The sequence below is a fragment of the Penicillium taxi genome (assembly GCF_028828555.1).
Source record: "Penicillium taxi strain IBT 34144 chromosome Unknown utg000003l_segment0_segment0, whole genome shotgun sequence".
In the NCBI taxonomy this organism is placed as follows: domain Eukaryota; kingdom Fungi; phylum Ascomycota; class Eurotiomycetes; order Eurotiales; family Aspergillaceae; genus Penicillium; species Penicillium taxi.
In genome coordinates this window covers 2,737,492-2,756,972 of record NW_026643205.1, presented here as the reverse complement: position 1 = coordinate 2,756,972, position 19,481 = coordinate 2,737,492, and the positions used below count along the sequence as shown (strand labels likewise).

General features: G+C 45.4%; 7 protein-coding genes across 7 annotated transcripts; 5 read left to right on the top strand and 2 right to left on the bottom strand.

The window, feature by feature from the left end:
* Positions 1 to 395: 395 nt before the first annotated feature.
* N7495_004469 (uncharacterized protein) lies at positions 396 to 575 on the top strand (the record flags this gene model as incomplete). The annotated part of the gene is made up of 1 exon (XM_057207120.1): positions 396 to 575. The coding sequence occupies one exon, from the start codon at positions 396 to 398 to the stop codon at positions 573 to 575; it is 180 nt and encodes a 59-aa protein (XP_057064800.1).
* Positions 576 to 1,321: 746 nt separating this feature from the next.
* Positions 1,322 to 2,599, bottom strand: N7495_004468 (uncharacterized protein; the record flags this gene model as incomplete). Its single annotated transcript, XM_057207119.1, has 1 exon — positions 1,322 to 2,599. One exon carries the CDS (start codon positions 2,597 to 2,599, stop codon positions 1,322 to 1,324), a length of 1,278 nt encoding a protein of 425 aa, XP_057064799.1.
* Positions 2,600 to 3,207: 608 nt separating this feature from the next.
* On the top strand, positions 3,208 to 3,879 carry N7495_004467 (uncharacterized protein; the record flags this gene model as incomplete). Its single annotated transcript, XM_057207118.1, has 1 exon — positions 3,208 to 3,879. One exon carries the CDS (start codon positions 3,208 to 3,210, stop codon positions 3,877 to 3,879), a length of 672 nt encoding a protein of 223 aa, XP_057064798.1.
* A 1,344-nt stretch (positions 3,880 to 5,223) lies between these two features.
* On the bottom strand, positions 5,224 to 7,655 carry rfeF (uncharacterized protein; the record flags this gene model as incomplete). The annotated part of the gene is made up of 5 exons (XM_057207117.1): positions 5,224 to 5,609; positions 5,665 to 6,691; positions 6,746 to 7,029; positions 7,287 to 7,596; positions 7,650 to 7,655. The coding sequence occupies 5 exons, from the start codon at positions 7,653 to 7,655 to the stop codon at positions 5,224 to 5,226; spliced, it is 2,013 nt and encodes a 670-aa protein (XP_057064797.1).
* A 980-nt stretch (positions 7,656 to 8,635) lies between these two features.
* Positions 8,636 to 10,022, top strand: N7495_004465 (iron-containing alcohol dehydrogenase; the record flags this gene model as incomplete). Its single annotated transcript, XM_057207116.1, has 3 exons — positions 8,636 to 9,037; positions 9,093 to 9,599; positions 9,648 to 10,022. The coding sequence occupies 3 exons, from the start codon at positions 8,636 to 8,638 to the stop codon at positions 10,020 to 10,022; spliced, it is 1,284 nt and encodes a 427-aa protein (XP_057064796.1).
* A 446-nt stretch (positions 10,023 to 10,468) lies between these two features.
* Positions 10,469 to 10,960, top strand: N7495_004464 (uncharacterized protein; the record flags this gene model as incomplete). The annotated part of the gene is made up of 2 exons (XM_057207115.1): positions 10,469 to 10,676; positions 10,737 to 10,960. The coding sequence occupies 2 exons, from the start codon at positions 10,469 to 10,471 to the stop codon at positions 10,958 to 10,960; spliced, it is 432 nt and encodes a 143-aa protein (XP_057064795.1).
* A 1,779-nt stretch (positions 10,961 to 12,739) lies between these two features.
* On the top strand, positions 12,740 to 13,756 carry N7495_004463 (HNH endonuclease signature motif containing protein; the record flags this gene model as incomplete). Its single annotated transcript, XM_057207114.1, has 1 exon — positions 12,740 to 13,756. One exon carries the CDS (start codon positions 12,740 to 12,742, stop codon positions 13,754 to 13,756), a length of 1,017 nt encoding a protein of 338 aa, XP_057064794.1.
* Positions 13,757 to 19,481: the final 5,725 nt, after the last annotated feature.

Genomic DNA, 19,481 nt, shown 5'->3' with positions numbered 1-19,481 from the left:
TGAACTAGTGAAGGGTACATACTATGGAAATAGTACCTGACGGAAATGTTGTCCTTTTTTACTTTATGCGGAGAAGCCTATAGATTCAGATGAATGGGAACTATAGGTGCGGGATTCTAGTCATGATCATCCAATTCAAGATCATTCAGCATGACAGATTACACATGAACAACAACTTCCACCTGGAACAGGTGAGCCATCTACCCAGACTAGACCGCAGACTGGAGTATCTAGGCTTGCTGCGCAACCTGGAGCACAAATTGCTGGTATAGAAGATTATGTCCAGTTTATCTATGCAATAGATGCTTTAATAGCCGCTCATACGGATGCCGCTATCGCTCGATCAAAAGGGCGAGCTAGAGAAAGTAGAAAGACCGTGATGTCCAGATTTGGTTATGGTAGAAGAGGAGCTTGGCCGTTTCGAAGAACTAGACGAGATGGGGGAACAACTAGAAAATGTGGAGGAGCTGGGCTATCTCGAGCAGTTAGAAGAGCTAAGCCATCTGGAACGACTGGAAGAGGGGGAGGATGTGGAGGAACTGATTTATCTAGAACGATTGAGGGAGCTAGAGTAACGACTGGGGGCATCACTTACACTGAATGCCTCTGGCATCCACATGCTCTTGCCTGCTCGCTCTCTGCGATACAAGGCCCTTTCCACCGCCTATATCCGTGCCTGCTGCTCCCAATAGTAGAACGATGGATGAATTTATGTATTGTAACGGGCTGAAGCCCGGTAATGGATCATGGTGCCCATTATCCAAGTCTCAGCATGAACATAAGAGCGATACTCTTTCAGGCTCGACCACCACGTGGCTTTAGAACTTTTAATTGTCGATTCTATGATTCCTTTACTCTCCTGCAAAACTTTTAGAATGGAGTGAAAAATGATAAGGCCTAACAACTTCACTTAATACTGAATCATCAATACCTACCCTCATTCCCCGGGTTTACACTTGGGTACCAGATTACAAAGGAAACCTTTGAATAAGAAGAGCTCAAGCAGATAACAAGATTACAAGCTATAATCTGTCACTGATAAATCACTCATCATTGATTATAGTGTGTGCCTTCCAATCTGTTCTGTTCCTGCCAATTCCCTAGTAGCAACTCGCAGCTGAGCCACTAGGCAAAGCACCGCACGGAATAGTATTCGTGCAATCATAGCCGCAAGAATTTAGATCAATATAGCAACCATTGGATAGATATGCTATACCGCACTCTGATACGTCGTCAAGTGAAGTCATATTTTCGGCACTACATAACATTTATTAGCACGCAGAGCTGAGTAAAAACGTTTAACTACTATCAGGAGAGGTGCTTACGCTTGCTTTATTTCCGCTCCAGTCATGCCGACGGTGTAATCTTTGCAAGAAAAACTGGCAGCACAGCCATAGCCGGAGACAGAAGAATATACCATGCTCTCACTATGAACTGTCCACGTATATGAGGTCTTCGCGACATAAGTAAAATCGTCCACGTACTGGGCATAGGCTAATTTGCATGCTCCAGAAAGTGAGCTGCATTGACTGGAGCCTTGGTTATTACCCCATACTTGGGTCGGCCCTGATGAAGCAGATGTAGTCGTGGAGCCAGGAGTAGAGGTACTTGTGGTAATGGTAGAGGAAGTACTTGTAGTGGAAGCAGAGGCACTTGTGGTAGGAGTAAAGGAAGTACTTGTAGTGGAAGCAGAGGCACTTGTGGTAGGAGTAAAGGAAGTACTTGTAGTGGAAGCAGAGGTACTTGTGGTAGGAGTAGAGGAAGTACCAGTACTGGAAGAAGAGTAGACACTCGAGGTGTAAGTATTCCTGATGGTAGGGGTAGCAGTCGTGGTGGGAGTAGAGTAAGTCCACGTGAAAGTACTCTTGATAGAAGTGGTAGTACTTGGGGTGACAGGGGTGCTAGTTATAAGTGTTGATGAGGTGGAGATAGGATCTGATCCAGAAACAAAGGCTTGAGCGGCGTCAACGGTAAGCGCAATAGATGTTGTAATAGTGAAGCTAATCGAGATTATCGATGTTCCCGAGGCTGAGTCTGTTGCGGAATTTGTCGTAGCAGTTGAGTCTTCTGAGCTATCAGTAGTTTCTGAGATACTACTTGGTGATGGGAACATTGCTACCGTCAGCCAAGCTGGCACAGTGAGCGGAACGACCATAGTGGCAGCTGAGCTCACGAGAACTGGCGTTGCAATACCCCCAATGATCAAAGTGATCGGTAGCAAGGTGCCTACAGAGATAGAGGGCAATTGATCTTGCACATCTGCGGGAACATCCTCTTTTACAAAAGTCACCGATTGGGATGAATCATCAGGATTGGTCACAACGACTTCTTGTGAGCTGCTCGTTGGAGAAGGCTCTGCAATGGATATCGATGACAAAGTCACAGTATAGCTGGCAATAGATTCAGAGGCAATAGAGGCGGTTGAGGCTGATTGACCGACTACAACTGGTAGTGCTGAAGAAGAGACTGTATCGATTCCAGTGGATTTAATACCAGCAGAGCTTGAGATAGCACGCCGGTGCAGATAGTTCACATTTTTTGCACCAGTCAATGTAGCTTGTAGCAAAATAAGGCTAGTGATGAAGTAATTTCGACACATCTTATGTTGAAATGTTCGTAAAACAGTTGTTGAGGATACTCGAGAGAAGAATACTCTGGAATAATCTTTTATTTACTTAGGTAAATCTCTCAACGTCCATTTGCAAGGATGGCGTGGTGCTTTCTAGTTCTAAATGTGGATAATAAGCCCACATGTTTCATATTTTACTGTTTACGAAGTAACTTAGCATACCCCATAATCCTATTCTAGACACAAGTATCAGACAAAAGCACGTATTTTGCAGGGTTTGTGCCCAGGTGGATCTTCTCACTTTTGCACCATTATATTGTGAAACAAGCTTCCCAATATCATCCCTGTAGAATAAAATGAAGGATGTCATGGTGAATTAAGCTAGAAACCAATGAAGCTATAATCTGCAAAGGTAGATCAGAAATGTGCAGGTTTAGGAAGGTGCTCAAGCGGTCTTTTTTCAAGGCTCCCTAAAAAAAGCTTACCAACTTACGACCTACAGGTTTTCTCCACAATTAGTAGACTAGCAGAGTAATTCTCGATTCCACATGTTGCTAATATCTACTTAGCTTGTCTTTCCAAGATGCTTTTCAACCTATCTTCCATCAGGTCATATCGCGGTGCGTAAAGTCAGTACCATGATCTACTCTCTTTTATTGCTGTCTTTTGGCAGCTTCGTTTCTTCATATCCCTTCAATGAAATAAGGAATTTGAACCCCCCACTACGACGCTCTGACGGAGTTGGATATGGATACATTCCCGCTGCCGACTGTAGCTCTCCATGCGAAGTCTACTTCAATGCAGTCACGACCACTTTGACTATCTCGGCACCAGCACAGACCGTTACAGTTAGCGGTGCTGTGAGCAATCCCGTTACGGTCACTTATTCCCCTGTCACGACAGTCACAACAATCCAGCCCTCAGTTCAGACTCTAACTCTTTACGGCGCCGAGTCAAACTACGTAATCCCACCGACCAATATTGGCTCAGTGAGTCTGCACGCTGAGGGTACTGTTGAAATGATAACAGAAGGTCTTGCGGCCATGCACATCTCTTTTGAATCAGAGGTATTGCTGGTTACGGAAGATAATCCCGAGGTCACATACCGGCCTATGAACCCATATAAGCTGCAGAATAATTGTGCTTATGTTACTATGGCTCATTTGTCAAACATGAGCTTATTTGAGTTTTTGGGTGCAAATGAGCTGATGCAAGACGTAAATGGTATTTCAAGCAATCAGATACGTGGTATTTTGGAAGGTTTACCAAACTACACCTGGGCGTACGTATTGATAGACGATTCTCCCTGAAAGTGGAATGATATCTGATAATATTTATTTAGTTTTCAGGACTTTAATGAGGGTGATACTCTTGATAATATCAGAGGCAGCATGATGAATCCTCCAGAAGGAATGGGAGTTTGCTATCAACGCAATAAGGGTACTGGACATTGTGTCGTTTACAAGGGGGGTTTATTTTATGACTACCAAGCCGAAGATAACCCCCTTGGAACAAGAACGGACGCTGGTGATGATATTGAGAAGATGATGTTCCCACGTCAGGTCAACGGGGTCTGGGTAGCTGGTCTTGCTTTTGCTATAGCGCCCCGGGAGTAACATGCGATTTTTCAGTAGGCAGGAGAGGAGTGCTGGAGATCTTTCTTGGCCGGTTTTGTTTTTGATTACTGTCTTTATTTTGTGCCTTCCCTCTTGCAACATATGAAAAGGAACTAAAACAAAAAAAAAGAACATACAACTATGTTAGAAAAAGGCTCGGCAGCAAGGTTCTGAACTTGTTTATCTTCCATATTGTTGATCACCTGGCTTGTGAGAATACTACCTAGAGGTCTAAGCAGACCCCTGAAAGCAGGAACTGTTTCAATTTCTAGTCACAGCGCTCAATGTATATTCCAGAAACTAAAACCAATCAGGTTGCGTCCAGAGAGATTGAATAGAACGAAAGTCCACATAATCCTGGATGGTCTAAGATAAGCGTCGGTATACCAAATCCTCTAGTGGAGGGGTCCCAGGGTGCTTAAGCTCACCCAATCACTCACTCTCACTCAAATACAAAAAGCAGAGGTGAAAATGAAAAACCAAAAACATACAACAGTCAGGATTCGCATGTGGTCACCCACCATACTACTAACTGACCGGCGTGTGGCTTAAGTACGGCTGAGCGGACGGGAAGCCCTGTTCTCCACACCCTGTGGTCGTATGTGGTAGTGAATGAGTGTTCACGATTTATATTACCTAGGTAGAGAGGTCATTATGGTGAGCGCTGCTTAAGCATCGCGCGACCACACCGGTCAGTTAGTAGTATGATGGGTGACCATATGCGTATCCTGACTGTTGTATGTTTTTATTTTTATGGCCTTTGTTTGGAAGAAATATCAAGCCTATTTCCTCAAAACAATGTTTAAGTCCCTCGCGAGCATCGTGCTACTTTACTTCTCTCAGTTATCTACATCAAATATACTTATGGCGACTTGCGAAGATTGATTGATATGTTAAGCATTCAAAAAAGAATTTTCAAGCAAAAGGAATGAAGAGATGATCATGTGAAAAAAGATCAGCCCAAGAAACTGACGATAGATTCAAAATGTCAAAACCTCGACACCGCGGGAATTCAAAGAGAAGCGGTGAGGGCATTGATTAGTAGCGACGGGGAGGAGGCGGATAGCCACCGGTTGGTTGTTGCGGCGACGGTCCGCCATATCCATAGCCCTGCTGCGGTGGCTGCTGTCCATACTGGCCATACTGACCAGGAGCCTGCTGTTGAGGAGGACCGGCCTGCCATCCAGGCTGGGCGTTATAACCAGCGCCGGGGCCAGGGGCAGAGCCACCAGGAGGCGGCTGGTTATAACCGCCGTAGGGTGCAGACGGAGGCGGGGCACCCCCGGCACGACCGGCAGCTTTCTCGTCCTTGGTGTCATACGACGAGTCGATGGATCCAAGCATCAGCTTAGCGCACCAAAGTTCACGAGTCAGATCGACGGGCGGGATAGCTCGGGCCATCTCATCCTGCTCAACCTCGAAGTCTAGGATTATTTTGTTAGTCTTTTCATATGGTAATAGAAAGTAGAGCAAACTCACTAGAGGTGCAGTCAATCAGACCGCCGATCTGGGGATCCTCGTCCAATTCACCCAGGAAGTCACGAGCCCGCTGGTCATTTCCAACTTGAGAGAACTGGAACGAAACGGCGCCACGGCCATATCGGGTACGAGATACCTCGTCGATAGCGTGGCGGATCGCATTACCAACTGCGCTGTGAGCTTCACCGGCTGGCTGACCATCAGTGATGGTGATCACCAAAACTGGCTTCTCGAGACGGTTGGCTCGGGCAGGTGCAACGACCAGAGGATCGATGACCTTGTTTTTCAAACCGGTGCCAAGGGGGGTAAGTCCGGAGAAACGAACGCGGGAAACTAGATTGTTAACGTCGTTTGCGTTGCGGATGCCATCACCCTGTTCAGAAGAGTTCATGAATCGCACAGAGATTCCATCCTCATCAAAGGTAGACGCAGCGGAGGCCACGATACCCAGAATCTGTCGCAGTTGGTCCTTTCGGAGACCCTTCTCTTCAAATTCAATAGAGCCACTGTCATCTACATAAAGAATGACATCATACAGAGCCAGCTTCATGACATCAGTAGCAACTTCCATGGGCACACGCCACTCGTTAATCAGTCGATCAAGCTTGCCTGGCGCATCCCGGGAGAGCGACTGAACGAGGCGCTCCAGGCGATCAGGTGGGTAGAAACTCTCGAGGCTCTTTTCTTGGATGGCGCTGACTAGGAGCCGGCGGTAAGCGTCAACCATCTGTGGGGTGGTTGCTTGAGGTGGGGGTGCGCCACCGGGTGCTCCGTACTGTCCAGGGGGTCCAGGAGAAGGTCCCGGGCGGCCCTGTGCACCACCTGGTGCACCATACTGTCCAGGAGGGGCTCCGTATTGTCCAGCAGGAGGGCCAGGTGAAGGTCCTGGACGGCCCTGTGCACCAGGTGCTCCATATTGAGCAGGAGGAGCTCCATACTGCCCAGCAGGGGCAGCAGGGGCAGCAAGCGACGGTCCACCATGAGCTCCGGGATACGGTGCATTCTGGGACGGGTACTGTCCTTGGTTCTGTTCATTCGTTAGCATTTTTTTCTAACATAATGAATATTTAACAAAGATGACGAATGTATCGAAATACAGAGCGACGCATATGAAGAAAGTAATCGGGATAACATGTGGGCATTTGTACATATGACGGTTGTCCAGAGTAGGAAGGTTGTGGGCTTTGGTATTGTTGTGGGCTTTGGTATTGTTGTTGACTTTGATATGGCTGGCCTTGGTATGGCTGGTACCCAGGCGCCGGCGATCCATAAGGCTGAGGCTGTCCTTGAGGTGGTGGCGGGGGTGGACGTGCGTAACCTTGTTGAGCAATAGCGGGACTTTGCACAGGCGGAGGGACACTGCCCCTATGGTATGCATTGACTGTAGATGCGCTGTTGTATGGCTGATAATTTTGCTGAGGTGGGCCGCCGTATTGGCGGTATGGATCAGACATGACGATGGTTGGACGATGGATGGACAGTTTGAAATCAAAGCCGAGGACCGTTGGAAAAGAGGGGGGAAAAGAAAGAACAAATGACAGAAGGAGGGGCAATTGAGGGGGAAAAAAGAAAAGGAAAAAAAGCAAGGAAAAAAGGAAAAAAAAAAAATATATCACGCTTACCGGTCCCTGAGAAGGCGGGGGAGATCCTGGATACGCCTGATACTGTTGTTGTGGTTGCGATGGCTGCGATGGCTGCGACGGCTGCGATGGCTGCGACGGCTGCGATGGCTGTAAGGTGGGAAATGTCAGTAAGGCAAAATGACGTCTTGCTAACCAGGCAACTGAATAGACTTACGTATCCACCTGGACGTAATGCTGCAGGTGTCGGAGCTCCTGGAGGTCCTCCAGTGTAGCCAGTTGGCGGAGCCCCTCCATATGTGCCCGGGTTCTTTGCCATATTGTTCTGGCTAGCGGCTATCTTCGACGCAAACTGTTGGTTGATGAGAGAGATGTAGCTGGGTTTGGAAGTGATTAGCTACTTACACCCATTCTGTAATCCAAGGGTTTGATAGGGAAAGGTAAGAGTTAAGTGAGAAGTAAGGCTGAGGGGAATGATGACGACAAGGCATGAACTGGCGCCACGCCTGATTCGGAAGTATTCGGCTTACCTTGGGAATGATTTGGATGTGGAGTACACAGCCAAGGAAGTACAGTCATACGAGGTTCAAAGCGGAGTGTCAAAATCTGGAAGCACAAAAATACAGTAGTCAGCATAAAAGAAGCACAAAAATAGTATGTACTAATGACCCTTCGAACAAGCTCAATATTCTAGAGAAAACGTGGTCAATTGCTTGCATCAAGCTTGAAACAAGCTGTCGATTTACTAAGCCAGTATAGGCTTAGTCATTAATGCTAATGTATCCACCTTCATCTAGAACAATTGTACCTTAATATTCATCCTCGGAGTAAGAGGTGCCCAAGATCAAATGAGCCCAAAGTGACCGGAATTTGAATGCAGAAGGAGATTTATTCCAATATTTACTTAGGAATAGCTTCCAGGTCATTTTACTTCACTTAGGAATGAAGTATTGACTTGGCAGTCAACATCTAAATGCAAAAGTACTATGTAGCTTGGGGGCCAGCAACGTCCACTAAAGTCTAGACACCTAACTAGCTAAGTAAGTAAAACAACTTGGTCATTCCTTTGATCAATCACAATTCATACTATCTAGTGAATAGGCCTCATGATGTGTCCTCAGAGCTCTGTAGCTCAACATTCTATGATACAAACATGTGAAAAAAAAACCCTAAACCGGCCAATAACAGGTGTACCTCGATATGTGGCCCTGTTCGGAACCGTTGGAAAGCGGAAGTTTATGGGTACTCCTGAAATGCATGATATTCCCATGGCACTTTGAAACATTCCTGTCATCTGCCTAGGTACGCAGGATCTCTCATAGCCCATTATCTTGGCAGTTCGGCATTTCATCCCCGCTGGGAATAGTGCTAGCTGTGCTCCTCGCTATAAAATGTACTTCTATACCCCCCTGAAATTGAAGACGAAAAGTTTCTCCAAGTTTCTCATCATGTCCGAAGTTCTGCGTTCGGCATTTGCACACCAAAAGCGGCCGCTTTTGTCCTATGGCATTCAGTTCCCTGCTGCTGCCGCTAGACATGTCGCGGACACCTTTGATGCATCAAGGGTCTATATCTTATGCTCGGGCTCACTAGCGCGTAATACAGATGCTCTTGACAGGCTAATTGCCGCTTTGGGCCCGGAGAAAGTGGCCGGTAAGCGCATTGGCATGAAACCACACACTCTATGGTCAGAAGTACTAGAGATTGTGGCCGATGCACGCAAAGTACAGGCAGACTTGATTTTAACATTGGGCGCGGGAACTTTGACAGATGCAGCCAAGATCATAGCCTTGGTAAGTACTTCCTTATGATTGATGACACGGGACGATCTCGCTGACAGTTTCTTAGGCACTGGCCAACGAGGTGAAGACGTATAAAGAGCTTGAACGTATCTCCGAGGGCCCAAATCGACTACTCAATATCGGCGGATCAACCATCCCTATCATCTCTGTGCCGACTTCATTATCTGCCGGGGAGTATACTGACTGGGCTGGTGGCACCGAAGACCACTCACATCGAAAGTACATGTTTGGGCCTCCTCTGCTCGGGCCCGAGCTTGTGATTCTGGATCCGGAGCTAGCAGAAGCCACACCGGACTGCATCTGGCTTAGCACCGGTATGCGTTCCGTTGACCACATTGTCGAAATGCTTTGTGCAACTGTACCCAAGACTCCCGAGTCAGAAAAGCTCGCACAGGATGCACTGCTTGGTCTGGTATCTGGCTTGTTGCGATGCAAAAAAAACCGCGCAGACCGGGAAGCTCATCTGCAGTGTCAACTCGGCTCTGTCGATGCCATCGCAGCTTGTATGAGCATATCACTTGCTCTAGGTGCGAGTCATGGAATTGGTCATCAGGTATGTCTGAGAGATCCATCTAGGCAGACTATACTAACAAGCTACTAGCTCGGTCCTTTGGGTGTCGGCCATGGTGAAACCAGTTGTATTCTCCTACCAGCAGTCTGCAAGTTCAACGCCCTGCACAGCGCAAACAGAGAGACCCAAGCGCGTGTCTGTGAGGTTTTGACCAAGGATCCTATCATCTCCCAGGTCCTGTGCGAGCGCTCTGTCGACGCAGCTAGCGCTGACCTCGGCGACATTTTGGACGCAATTATCCGAGAGCTAGGCATGCCTCGCACTCTGGCGGATGTACATGTGGGACGGGATAAACTTGATATCTTGGCTGTGAATGCACTGCAGGATCTCATGTGCCAGTCTAACCCGGTACCACTTACACAGAAGGAGCAGGTTCTACAGATTCTGGAGATGGTTGTTGTGTAGCGAGAAGTTTTTAAGATTCATAGATTTGATAAAGGGAAAATTTCAATTAAAGCTTTGCCATATGAAGATTTTTGGATGCTCTTCGGTGAAGGCAAGCACCCAATTTTCGGACTCTGCTGCTCATAAAACTATCGCCACACCTGTCAAGCCAAGTATTTCAATACTGGCTCGACCGCTGTCATATAATCTCCACTTCCAACAGATATGGTCTGTATGATACTGGAGGCTCTCGCCATGGCATACGAGCTTTCCGTTGGATCTTTTATCTCTTTGGCTTCCATGGTGCGGTTCGAAATTTCCTTGAAGCCAAGGCACTCGACGAGCAGCGCCATATTTGGCATTAAAGGATCAGGCCAGCTCTGATTTCCAATCTGGTCTATAGGCTAATTGTGAGCAAGGAGAGATTTTTATGGTCAGCTCTTGGTGTCCCTAAACATCAACTCACCATGATTGAAAATGACTATGTCGAGAGTCAACCCGTCGGTGGGCCCACCAAAGCTGACCGTAAAACTCGTTCGCGCGTCATCTGGCGCTACATGGTGAGCACCCTCGATCTAGTGGTCGAGAAGACCCAGATCAGCTTCAGCAATCCGTATTATTATATATGTATGGCCGGCAAATCCACCCGCCAGTGCCATCCGGAGTATCTCTCACGTAAGGCATATGTCAATCTCTCATAGCTAGGTGCGCTGGATAGCATATAAATTCACACAGATGAGATCGACGAAGTTGTAAGCCATATGGACTCTAATAGACTCACCGTCGTTGTCATTATGGCTAGTATAGACTGGTTTGACCTAAATGGTGTCGCCGCCGTAACCCAGATTACTAAACTGAACCGTATACTGAAGATGGGTGGCTATGTACTACTTCGCTCTTCGGCACTACGCCCCTGGTATATCGATATTCTCGAAGCCTATGGCCTTTCCTCTAAGTAAATAGGCTCTAGAATAGATTGCGTATGCATTGATCGAGTCAATATGTATGCATCATGCTGGCTCTGCACTAAGATAGAGAATCTACCCTTGTTGACGCCCGAGCCCGAGATGGAATATATAGATGTCCCTGATAATAACTGTTTGTCTCTATAGATATCTGAATGAACTACTCAGGAGAGAGAAGAATAATCAGGAAAATGATATCATGGATGCGTAGAGAGAGAAGAGAGAAGAAGAGAGAAGGGAGAGAGGAAGTGAACTATGAAGGAGCGAACTACTAAAGTGGGGTAAGTGGGGCAAACGCCCTAAATACCCTATTCTACTAACACAAGCTAATACGATTCTAGCTACCTTAACAAACGCGCTATCTATATTAATCTTAAGGATATCAAGGAAGATAGGTTCCTATTCTTTACCGAGGGCAAGAACTGCGGAAAAATATACTACTCTTTAGTCTTCTTCTATAGCTATATCTTAGTTATATTAAAGGTTAAAGGTACCCCTTTGATGAATAGATGGAATATAGCATTAATAAAGCGAAGAAAATTCATCCGGGGTTAACTCCTGGCCGCTATCCAGGTACTTTGCTTATTTAAGGTGGTCCTTTTAGATTATGGCCCGTATAATAATCTCTATCACGACGAAGAATAGAATCCGACCGTCTGCCTCGTTGATTTTGAGTATGTGTATCAATTCACCGACCGTGACGATCCTAAGGATATGCCGGTCCAACCGGAAATTCATTCGGTGTTTAGAAACTTCAAGGATGATGACACCGACTTCGATAGCGATGAAGTGGAGGATGCGGATGAGAGGGAGAATGATGAGAACGAGGATCAGTAGATTTTTTTTCTATAAATTTCACGAATTCTATAGTTTTTGTGTTATGAAGTTTATGAATTTCTATCACTAAACGGAAAAATGCAACCAGGAAGAAGCATAGGAGCCCGGCTCCAGTGGATAACATGATCGACCGGTCTAGGTGCCCTAACTCCTTCCCCTACAGAATCGTGACCCCCTTCAGCCAGCCGACTCTTCCTCCTCTCTATGACACTATGGATACAGCCCGCTGAGCCCGGCCTTCTTCAGCCAAGTGTTGCACATCCTGTCGATGCCCATCTGATATCAACTGTCAGCGTGCTCTGTCCAACTTAAAAACAAAGCTTACCTTGGCTTGACCAGGACTCTTCATTCTCAGCAGCAACCCTCATGAAATCGTCTTCGGTCAGCATGTCGATTCTCTTGAGCTTCTAATCTTTCTTGGTGATTGCTGCCTCGAGATTTGTAATTTTTTTGGTCATCTCCTCGATGGTGGCTGATTTCTCCGAGAGCAAGCCTCTGAGGCCTTGCTCTCTACTAAGTGAATATGCATATTCGTAGGTTGATGTAATTTTGATTGAAATTTGGGATGATAGAGCGATACAATAAAACATTCTGCCGTAAAATACGTTATCTGTTTACTGTTTTGTTTCCAAGTGACGTCATCGGCATCCGTAATTATTTAGTAAGAAATTATTAGTTAAATAGTAAATATATTTTACCGGCTTCTATCTTTCTCTTCATCATTCTCTCCTCTCGTCAATTTCTTTATGCCAAGTATTGAACAAGCTGTCATTCATTCGAGTAGCTTTTCTATTTCAGTCTACGCAAAAGATCTACGTAAAAGACCTTACTTTAACCTTCCTAAAAGGCTAGTCGTGCAGCACATCTGCGTTTCTTTCTCTTAACCGCGTCGAACCTTCCCCTTGCAAGATCAACCCTCAACACATCGACTCGACCATGTCTAGTTCATCGAGAGTACCCATATCTTTTGGCCCCCGGAACATTCAAATCTTTAACGGTATGACTGGAAATCATATCGGTGGTCTCTTTCAAGCAGGCTCGATTACCAATGGAAACTTTCTCTCGATGCTTGGTATTTTGATTATTACAGAGGTGCCTTTTACAGTCTCATCAAGATTAACGGGGCAAAATATTCAACCTGATAACCAGATACTGAGTCTCGGTGACTACGATATTCATGTCACGCCAGTTACTCAAACCATCACAGTTAATAACGAGCCTATCTTCCGACGAATTATTTCCCACAATGTGACTGGCAGAGAGGAGTGTTTCACAGAAGATGTCCGTCTTCGTGATAAGATTTGTTGTTTTTCTGGCGACGCGGTACTGACATGGCAGTATGATATGTGGGAGGGGTGGGAAGCTGCACACATCTTTCCCGTTGCAAAAGGATCTTTGTGGAATCAATGGGGCTTTGGTCGATGGATCACGAACGGAGCAACTGGTAGACACCTCAATTCAATCAATTCAATACAGAATGGGTTTTTGATTGGCTCTACACTTCACAAGATTTTCGACCATTTTCGTGTATCCGCCAACCCTGATGACGGTTATAAAATTACGACTTTTATACCTTTGACCAGACCTATCGATGGGCGGATTTTGGAACTAGTCTGCCGCGATCCTAATGACCCAAATCGCATATCGGATAATCTTCTTCGATGGCACTTCCGTCAGTCCATCCTAGTCAATATGAGAGGGGCCGGTGAGCCCAGTTGGGACGATGACTTTCCTCCCGGTAGAGATGTAATGAGAGTCATTCGTTCTGGCCCACTACCGGAGGAACGAATGGAAGCTGAGCTCTGGGACCGACTGGCAATGCTAGAGATTCGTCAAGACGAAGAGGATTGGCAGGGTGAGACGAGGAGCACCGAAATTCAACAGGTCGAGGATGATGAAGAATGCTCACAGGATGAAACAAGCAGCATTGACTCGGAGGCCATCGGTTGGTGAGAATTCAGGCTTGTATTTTTATTAGGCTTATATTGTTGTTGTTGTTTATATCATTAGATTTGTATTCTTAGTACAAGTATAACTAACAGAGTACCTAGGTACTGGATGTACTGCACTTTAGATCTGATTCCCATGCTCAATGACTTGATGTACTTGCATTGATGAGTATACTCTCGGGGCCGATAAACGAGACTGCACTCCGAGCGAGAAGCGACATACCTCTTTGAATAGTGGACCAGTTATGTGTATTGAAATCTAGATTCTGCATGATGATTTCGATAAAGCCAAGGTCAAACTGATTCGTCTGACTGGTCATCAACTCCACGAAATCGATCACCTCATGTGGCTATACGGCGATTAGATGGAGATATATTTTTGGGCCTAAAATGCTTGGGAAACACAGCAATCTCAGGCCAACATTCAACTTTGTGTGTAATATCAGTATAAACCGAACTGAAGAGATACACTAACCGGGCCTTACATACGTTACATAAATTACACTTAATTTCAGACCCTCACTACACGAGGGTCCGCCACCCAAATGGACTATTTTTCTAAATTCCTACAACCACCACATTTTTAACCACCACTCCACTAAATATATAATTTTTTTATATAAATATAGTATGAATTAGAGACTAAATTATAGTTAAACCCAAAAAGAATTATTCTTTAAGCTTTTTTTTCAACCTTCCATGCTTCCTAATCTCAACCAATACCTCTTCCACTTCCGTCGTATCTTATCTTGATGAGCTTTTTCATTAAGTGTCGATCAACTACGTTGAAAGGACAGGGTTCACACGCTGCACTATATACACTGGAAAAGGGTATGGTTCGTCCTAGATTCTTAGTATATACGTTGTGCAAAGTGGTGTGAAATGTGTTCGATTCATGTAGCTACTTGAGTTCCTAATATAGTTGTTCCCCCGTGACTCGGGGGTCTGTTTGTTCCGTTCCTGCGAAGGGCTAATACTAATCTTGAATGCAGAACTAGTGATGCCGACAAACTGTCTTTATTAAGCTTGAAGAGAAGAGAGAGAGAGACTAGCTATGGACATGTGGCAATATAAGGGATGCGGGTGCGGGTGGCACGTGACGAGCATGAGTGGCACAGGCATGAATGCTAAAGCAGGCACCAGCCTGTTACAGTTCCGGGTTTATGGTATTGCACGATTGCAATATCCATGTTCCGACATTAAGCTTATACTTTTTTAGCTTCATATCTTTGACCTGATCAGAAGTAATGGTACCTGTGGTCCTTGTGTAATGATGAGAAGCACTATATCGGGCGTGGCGTGCTGCCATGATAGCTTTTGTGTTGTCAAATCTCCGCTATAATTCTATGGCTAGAGTAGCCTGAGCCTCTAAGCAGGTAATAGATTCGCGATTGGTGACAGGACGATTGAATGACTTCTTTGGCTCTCTTGTAATGATCTATTGGTCTCTTCTAACATTAATCTGGAAGCTAGTCTCGTCAAAGTTATAGATATCCTGTTGACAAATACTATATTCTATGATTACACGCTCATTGTTACGGGATGAATGCAGGAATTTGTACGCTGTAAAGATCCGATTGGTAAACAAGAAGAATTAACTAAGGGAGGGAAAGGGGTCCTGGGGACCGGGTGTTCTTATAGCTCGTTCGGCTCCGCACAGATGCCAGGAGCGCAGTCTCTCCAGAGAGTGAGCATTTCATCGGGTATCAACCCGTTACACCTAGTCTATAGGCTGTGCTCTCTATTTTCTTCCAGGCTTCTATACTGGTAAGTGATTTCCGAGGAAGCCGTCGTTTAGTGCGTTAGACCATGATGTGAAGAGATAGAGATAAGATAGAGATACGAAAAAGATGTGGAGGATAGATAGAGGGAGAGATAGGTATTCTAAGGCGAAGTACGATGAGGTATGGTGAAGTGGCAAGCTCCTTATACCAGAGCCAGCCACATGGCCTGAGCAGAAAACTTCATAATATGTATCAGACTTCTTCTAAATTTACGATTAAGGGTTCATACTTCCTATGTGAAGTAGCTAAACGCTTCTATTATATCTGACTCTGTGCGCAGAAAAATCAACCTCGGCGCTAGATTCGCTATAATGATTTGTTAGTGGTGTGCGTATCATGGCGCCTATGTCTGCTATAAATTAGTTAGAGCTACTATTTAACATAAAATGTTCGGTCCTATACGGGGCGATTACCACTGATTCTAGCTAGAAGTGTGCTTCAGGCCAACTCGAGGCATTACCCAGTGGTCTTCCAGAATCCAAGAAAACATGCAGTAATCATTCATTGCCTTAATAAGTGGCTATGTGCAGATAATAAGGCAGCAGTGTTTCAGAAGGGATGATAATATCCAATAGTCTTTAAATATTCAAGGATCAGTACAGTAGTCATGCATTAGCTTAGTCTCACTGTTGCGACAGCCGAGAAACAAGGCCATCAACAGACGGAAAGTATTTCGGCCGAAAAAGCTTCTGCCAAGACAGTGACTCTGGAACTAGATTAGTATATCACGGTATCCTTGAACGATATGCATTCATCGCAAACGACACCCTTGAGCGATGTGCATCCGCGACAGTAATATCCCGTCTTCACCGTCTCTTCTGTCTCGGACGAATGTTGACATTTGTCCAGGGCAGAGGGGCACCCATATACTATAAGTAGCTAGTTCTTTCATCAATGAAAAAGCAGACTTCACAACAATCGCAATATTCAGTATCGTAGCATCCACTACACCCAGTGGATTTTCTACGGTGTTGAGTAGCGGTTCGTTGGAGCTCACTGTTCTCAGTGACGAGCGACTAGCTAGCTACGCTCGCTAAGCGAGCGACACTCACCCAATCTCACCCTAGCTCACCCTAGCTCACCCGATTCTGACCCTGTTTATTGTGTACTCACCTTGCTCACCCCCGGTCGCGCGACGCTAAAGCAGCGCTCACCTATTGCTCACCCAGGCGACACCCACCCGACTATTTCCGCGTTTACAGCCACACGCCGGTCAGTTAGTAGTATGCTGGGTGACCACATGCGAATCCTGACTGTTGTATGTTTTTCTTTTCTTTTTTTCACATTTGAATGAGAGTGAGTGATTGGGTGAGCTTAAGCACCCTGGAACTCGTGCATTGGAAAGGCCCATCCGCAGTTGTATCGCTTGTCGGTCTCGCAAGATAAAGTGCGACCGCCAAGTACCATGCGCCAGCTGTTCTCGATCCAATCTGGAACGTGTCGGTTCACGGGGATCTCGATGCACTATTACTACTACGTTGTACGTGTAATAAGTTATGCGGTAAGATGTGTGTCCATTCTAAGTTCCCGCGATGGAATAGGATATGCCCCAATTCCACTAGTTCTATTCACTTCCCGAGTTCATTCACTGCAGTAAACCAGATTCCATTGGTTCTAACAGAATGTGTTTATCCTGCTGGACAAGGAAGAGCTCCCAACCTCGTCGAGAGTTCGATCAACGTGTGCTTAATCAACTAGCGCATCTCGAAGCCCTTGTTAGGCACCTTGACATGGAATCTCATCTGTTAAAGGATCCAGAATCAAAGGATGGGTTGAATCAAGTTAAACGCCAGTACGGTCGGCTTGTAGTAGATGAAGGTTGTAGCTGCTATGTGAGCAATATTCTATTGGCCAGCTTAGGTGACGAGGTAAAATTATCACTCGCTTTTGCCATTTAGTAGTTGCTGAATGGTTTATACAAATTGAAGAGCTTCGCGATTTCCTAGATCAGCCTGTATGAGACGAAGAGGATTCCACTGACTCTATAGCATCAAATAATTCATATTTTTTGCCATCTTTTGGTTCGAGCGCCGCCATCATGGGGCTTGAAGTGAAGGTTCCATCTCTTCTCACCTACCATCCAACACTCTCAGTCTATAGCCTTGTTTGAGATATTTTTTTAAAAAAAAAGGGTTGCTCCTTTGGTGCATATTTTTCATCGGCCAACATTGGCCACTTACTACTGAGATGCTATATCGTCACTATCGCTAGAGTCCTTGGATCGGAATACAGAAACCCTGCTGTTTGCCATCCACTATTCCACGGTCATCAGTATAGATTCAAAACACTGCGAACTTGTGCTTGGAACTACACGAGCAACAGCCGTCAAGCATTATTAATTTGCCATGGAATAAGCGATAGCCAAGCCGATCTTCTTAACATTCAAAATGTAGTTCTACTATAAGCAGTAGTCTTGTTCTTATCGGCCCTACAAGATAAAGATTCTTCCCGCACGGCTCGGTCAATGACAGCGCTCATCTTCCATATCGCACAAGCTATGGGTTTGCATCGAGACAGAGGTCCCTTTAGTCTCAGAATTCTTGAAATAGAGATACGTCGGCGTCTCTGGTGGCATATATGCCTACTAGATATACGGTCTGCAGAGTATCACGGGTGTGAGCTTATTATCCAAGAATATAAATTTGATACCCGCATGCCCCTCAACATCAACGATAGTGATCTTAAAGCCGATATGATAATACCACCCACCGAATGAGAAGGGGCTACTGAGATGACTTTCTGTTTGATCCGCTGCGAAATTATGCGGATAGTGTGGAAGACTGGCTATGTCACTTAGCAACTTGGCCAATTAATTAGGCAAAGGTCCTTTTCTCTCTGACCAGGTAGCTTTGGTGAAGGACTTACAGAAGAGACTAGAAGACGGATATATCAGACATTGTGGTATTACTGATCCGTTCTATAAGGCCTATGTGACTGTGGCTAGGATCTTTATTGCTCGTACATGGCTAGTGATCTACTATCCAATTACCAACAGGGACGATTGCACTATTAGTTTTCAGGACCAACTTTTTGAAACATTGATCAAAGTGCTTAAGCTGTCTGATATATTACTCAAGAGTCCTGACCTTTCACAATGAACATAGAATTCAAAGACACATGTTTAATGGCATGCGGTGGCTTTTATCCTATTCAAGATTTGTTCACGACCTCCGTCGGGAGATTGTGATAGGGCCTGGGGATATATACAGACCGTCTATAATCAATGGAAGATGAAGGAGCATAAAGGTAGTCTTTGGCGACCTATAAATTGGCTAATGACCAAAGCAAAATACGTGCGCGAGATGCAAAAAAGCAATTTGGTTCTCAAACCAGACTTGTAAGCTGGCGATATGTCCAAGAAATCTTCTAATTCCTCCTCACCTACTCATTCTCAGCTCCCTGATTTTACAGGGGATTTTGCAATGACATCCGAGGTCATAGGCTGTTATATCTCATGAGCCACTGGTCTGAATGGTAACTTATCCATGGAGATTGCTCCGTTGATTGAGGAATTTTCTCGGAACTGCATATATTGTTCCATTCCAGATACTCCAACTGTCGTAAGATATGGGTGACTTCCTTTACACGTGTATTCGTAAGAACTGCAGTTGTAGAGATGATGTGAAGTGTAGATTCTACTACTGCTAACTGAAACTAAAGAAGACCTCTGTCCCACTCATTTGGGAGGCTGTGTCCAATGGGAGTCGCTGGTGGAATCATTCAATCAGAAAGGATGATTCCGACTTCCCATATTCGGACACCAACCCCTGCTGACATCGATTATATTCTCAGAAATTGGATGGCAAGTTCTTATGATTAAAAAAGAATCTAGCTTAAAGCTGGGCTTGATAGGTATAGCTTGATAATTCAAAAATTTGGATAAATAATCTTCTGGTAGTAGAGAAAAGTTCAGGAATCCATGGATCGTGGTCTATCGTCTGGATA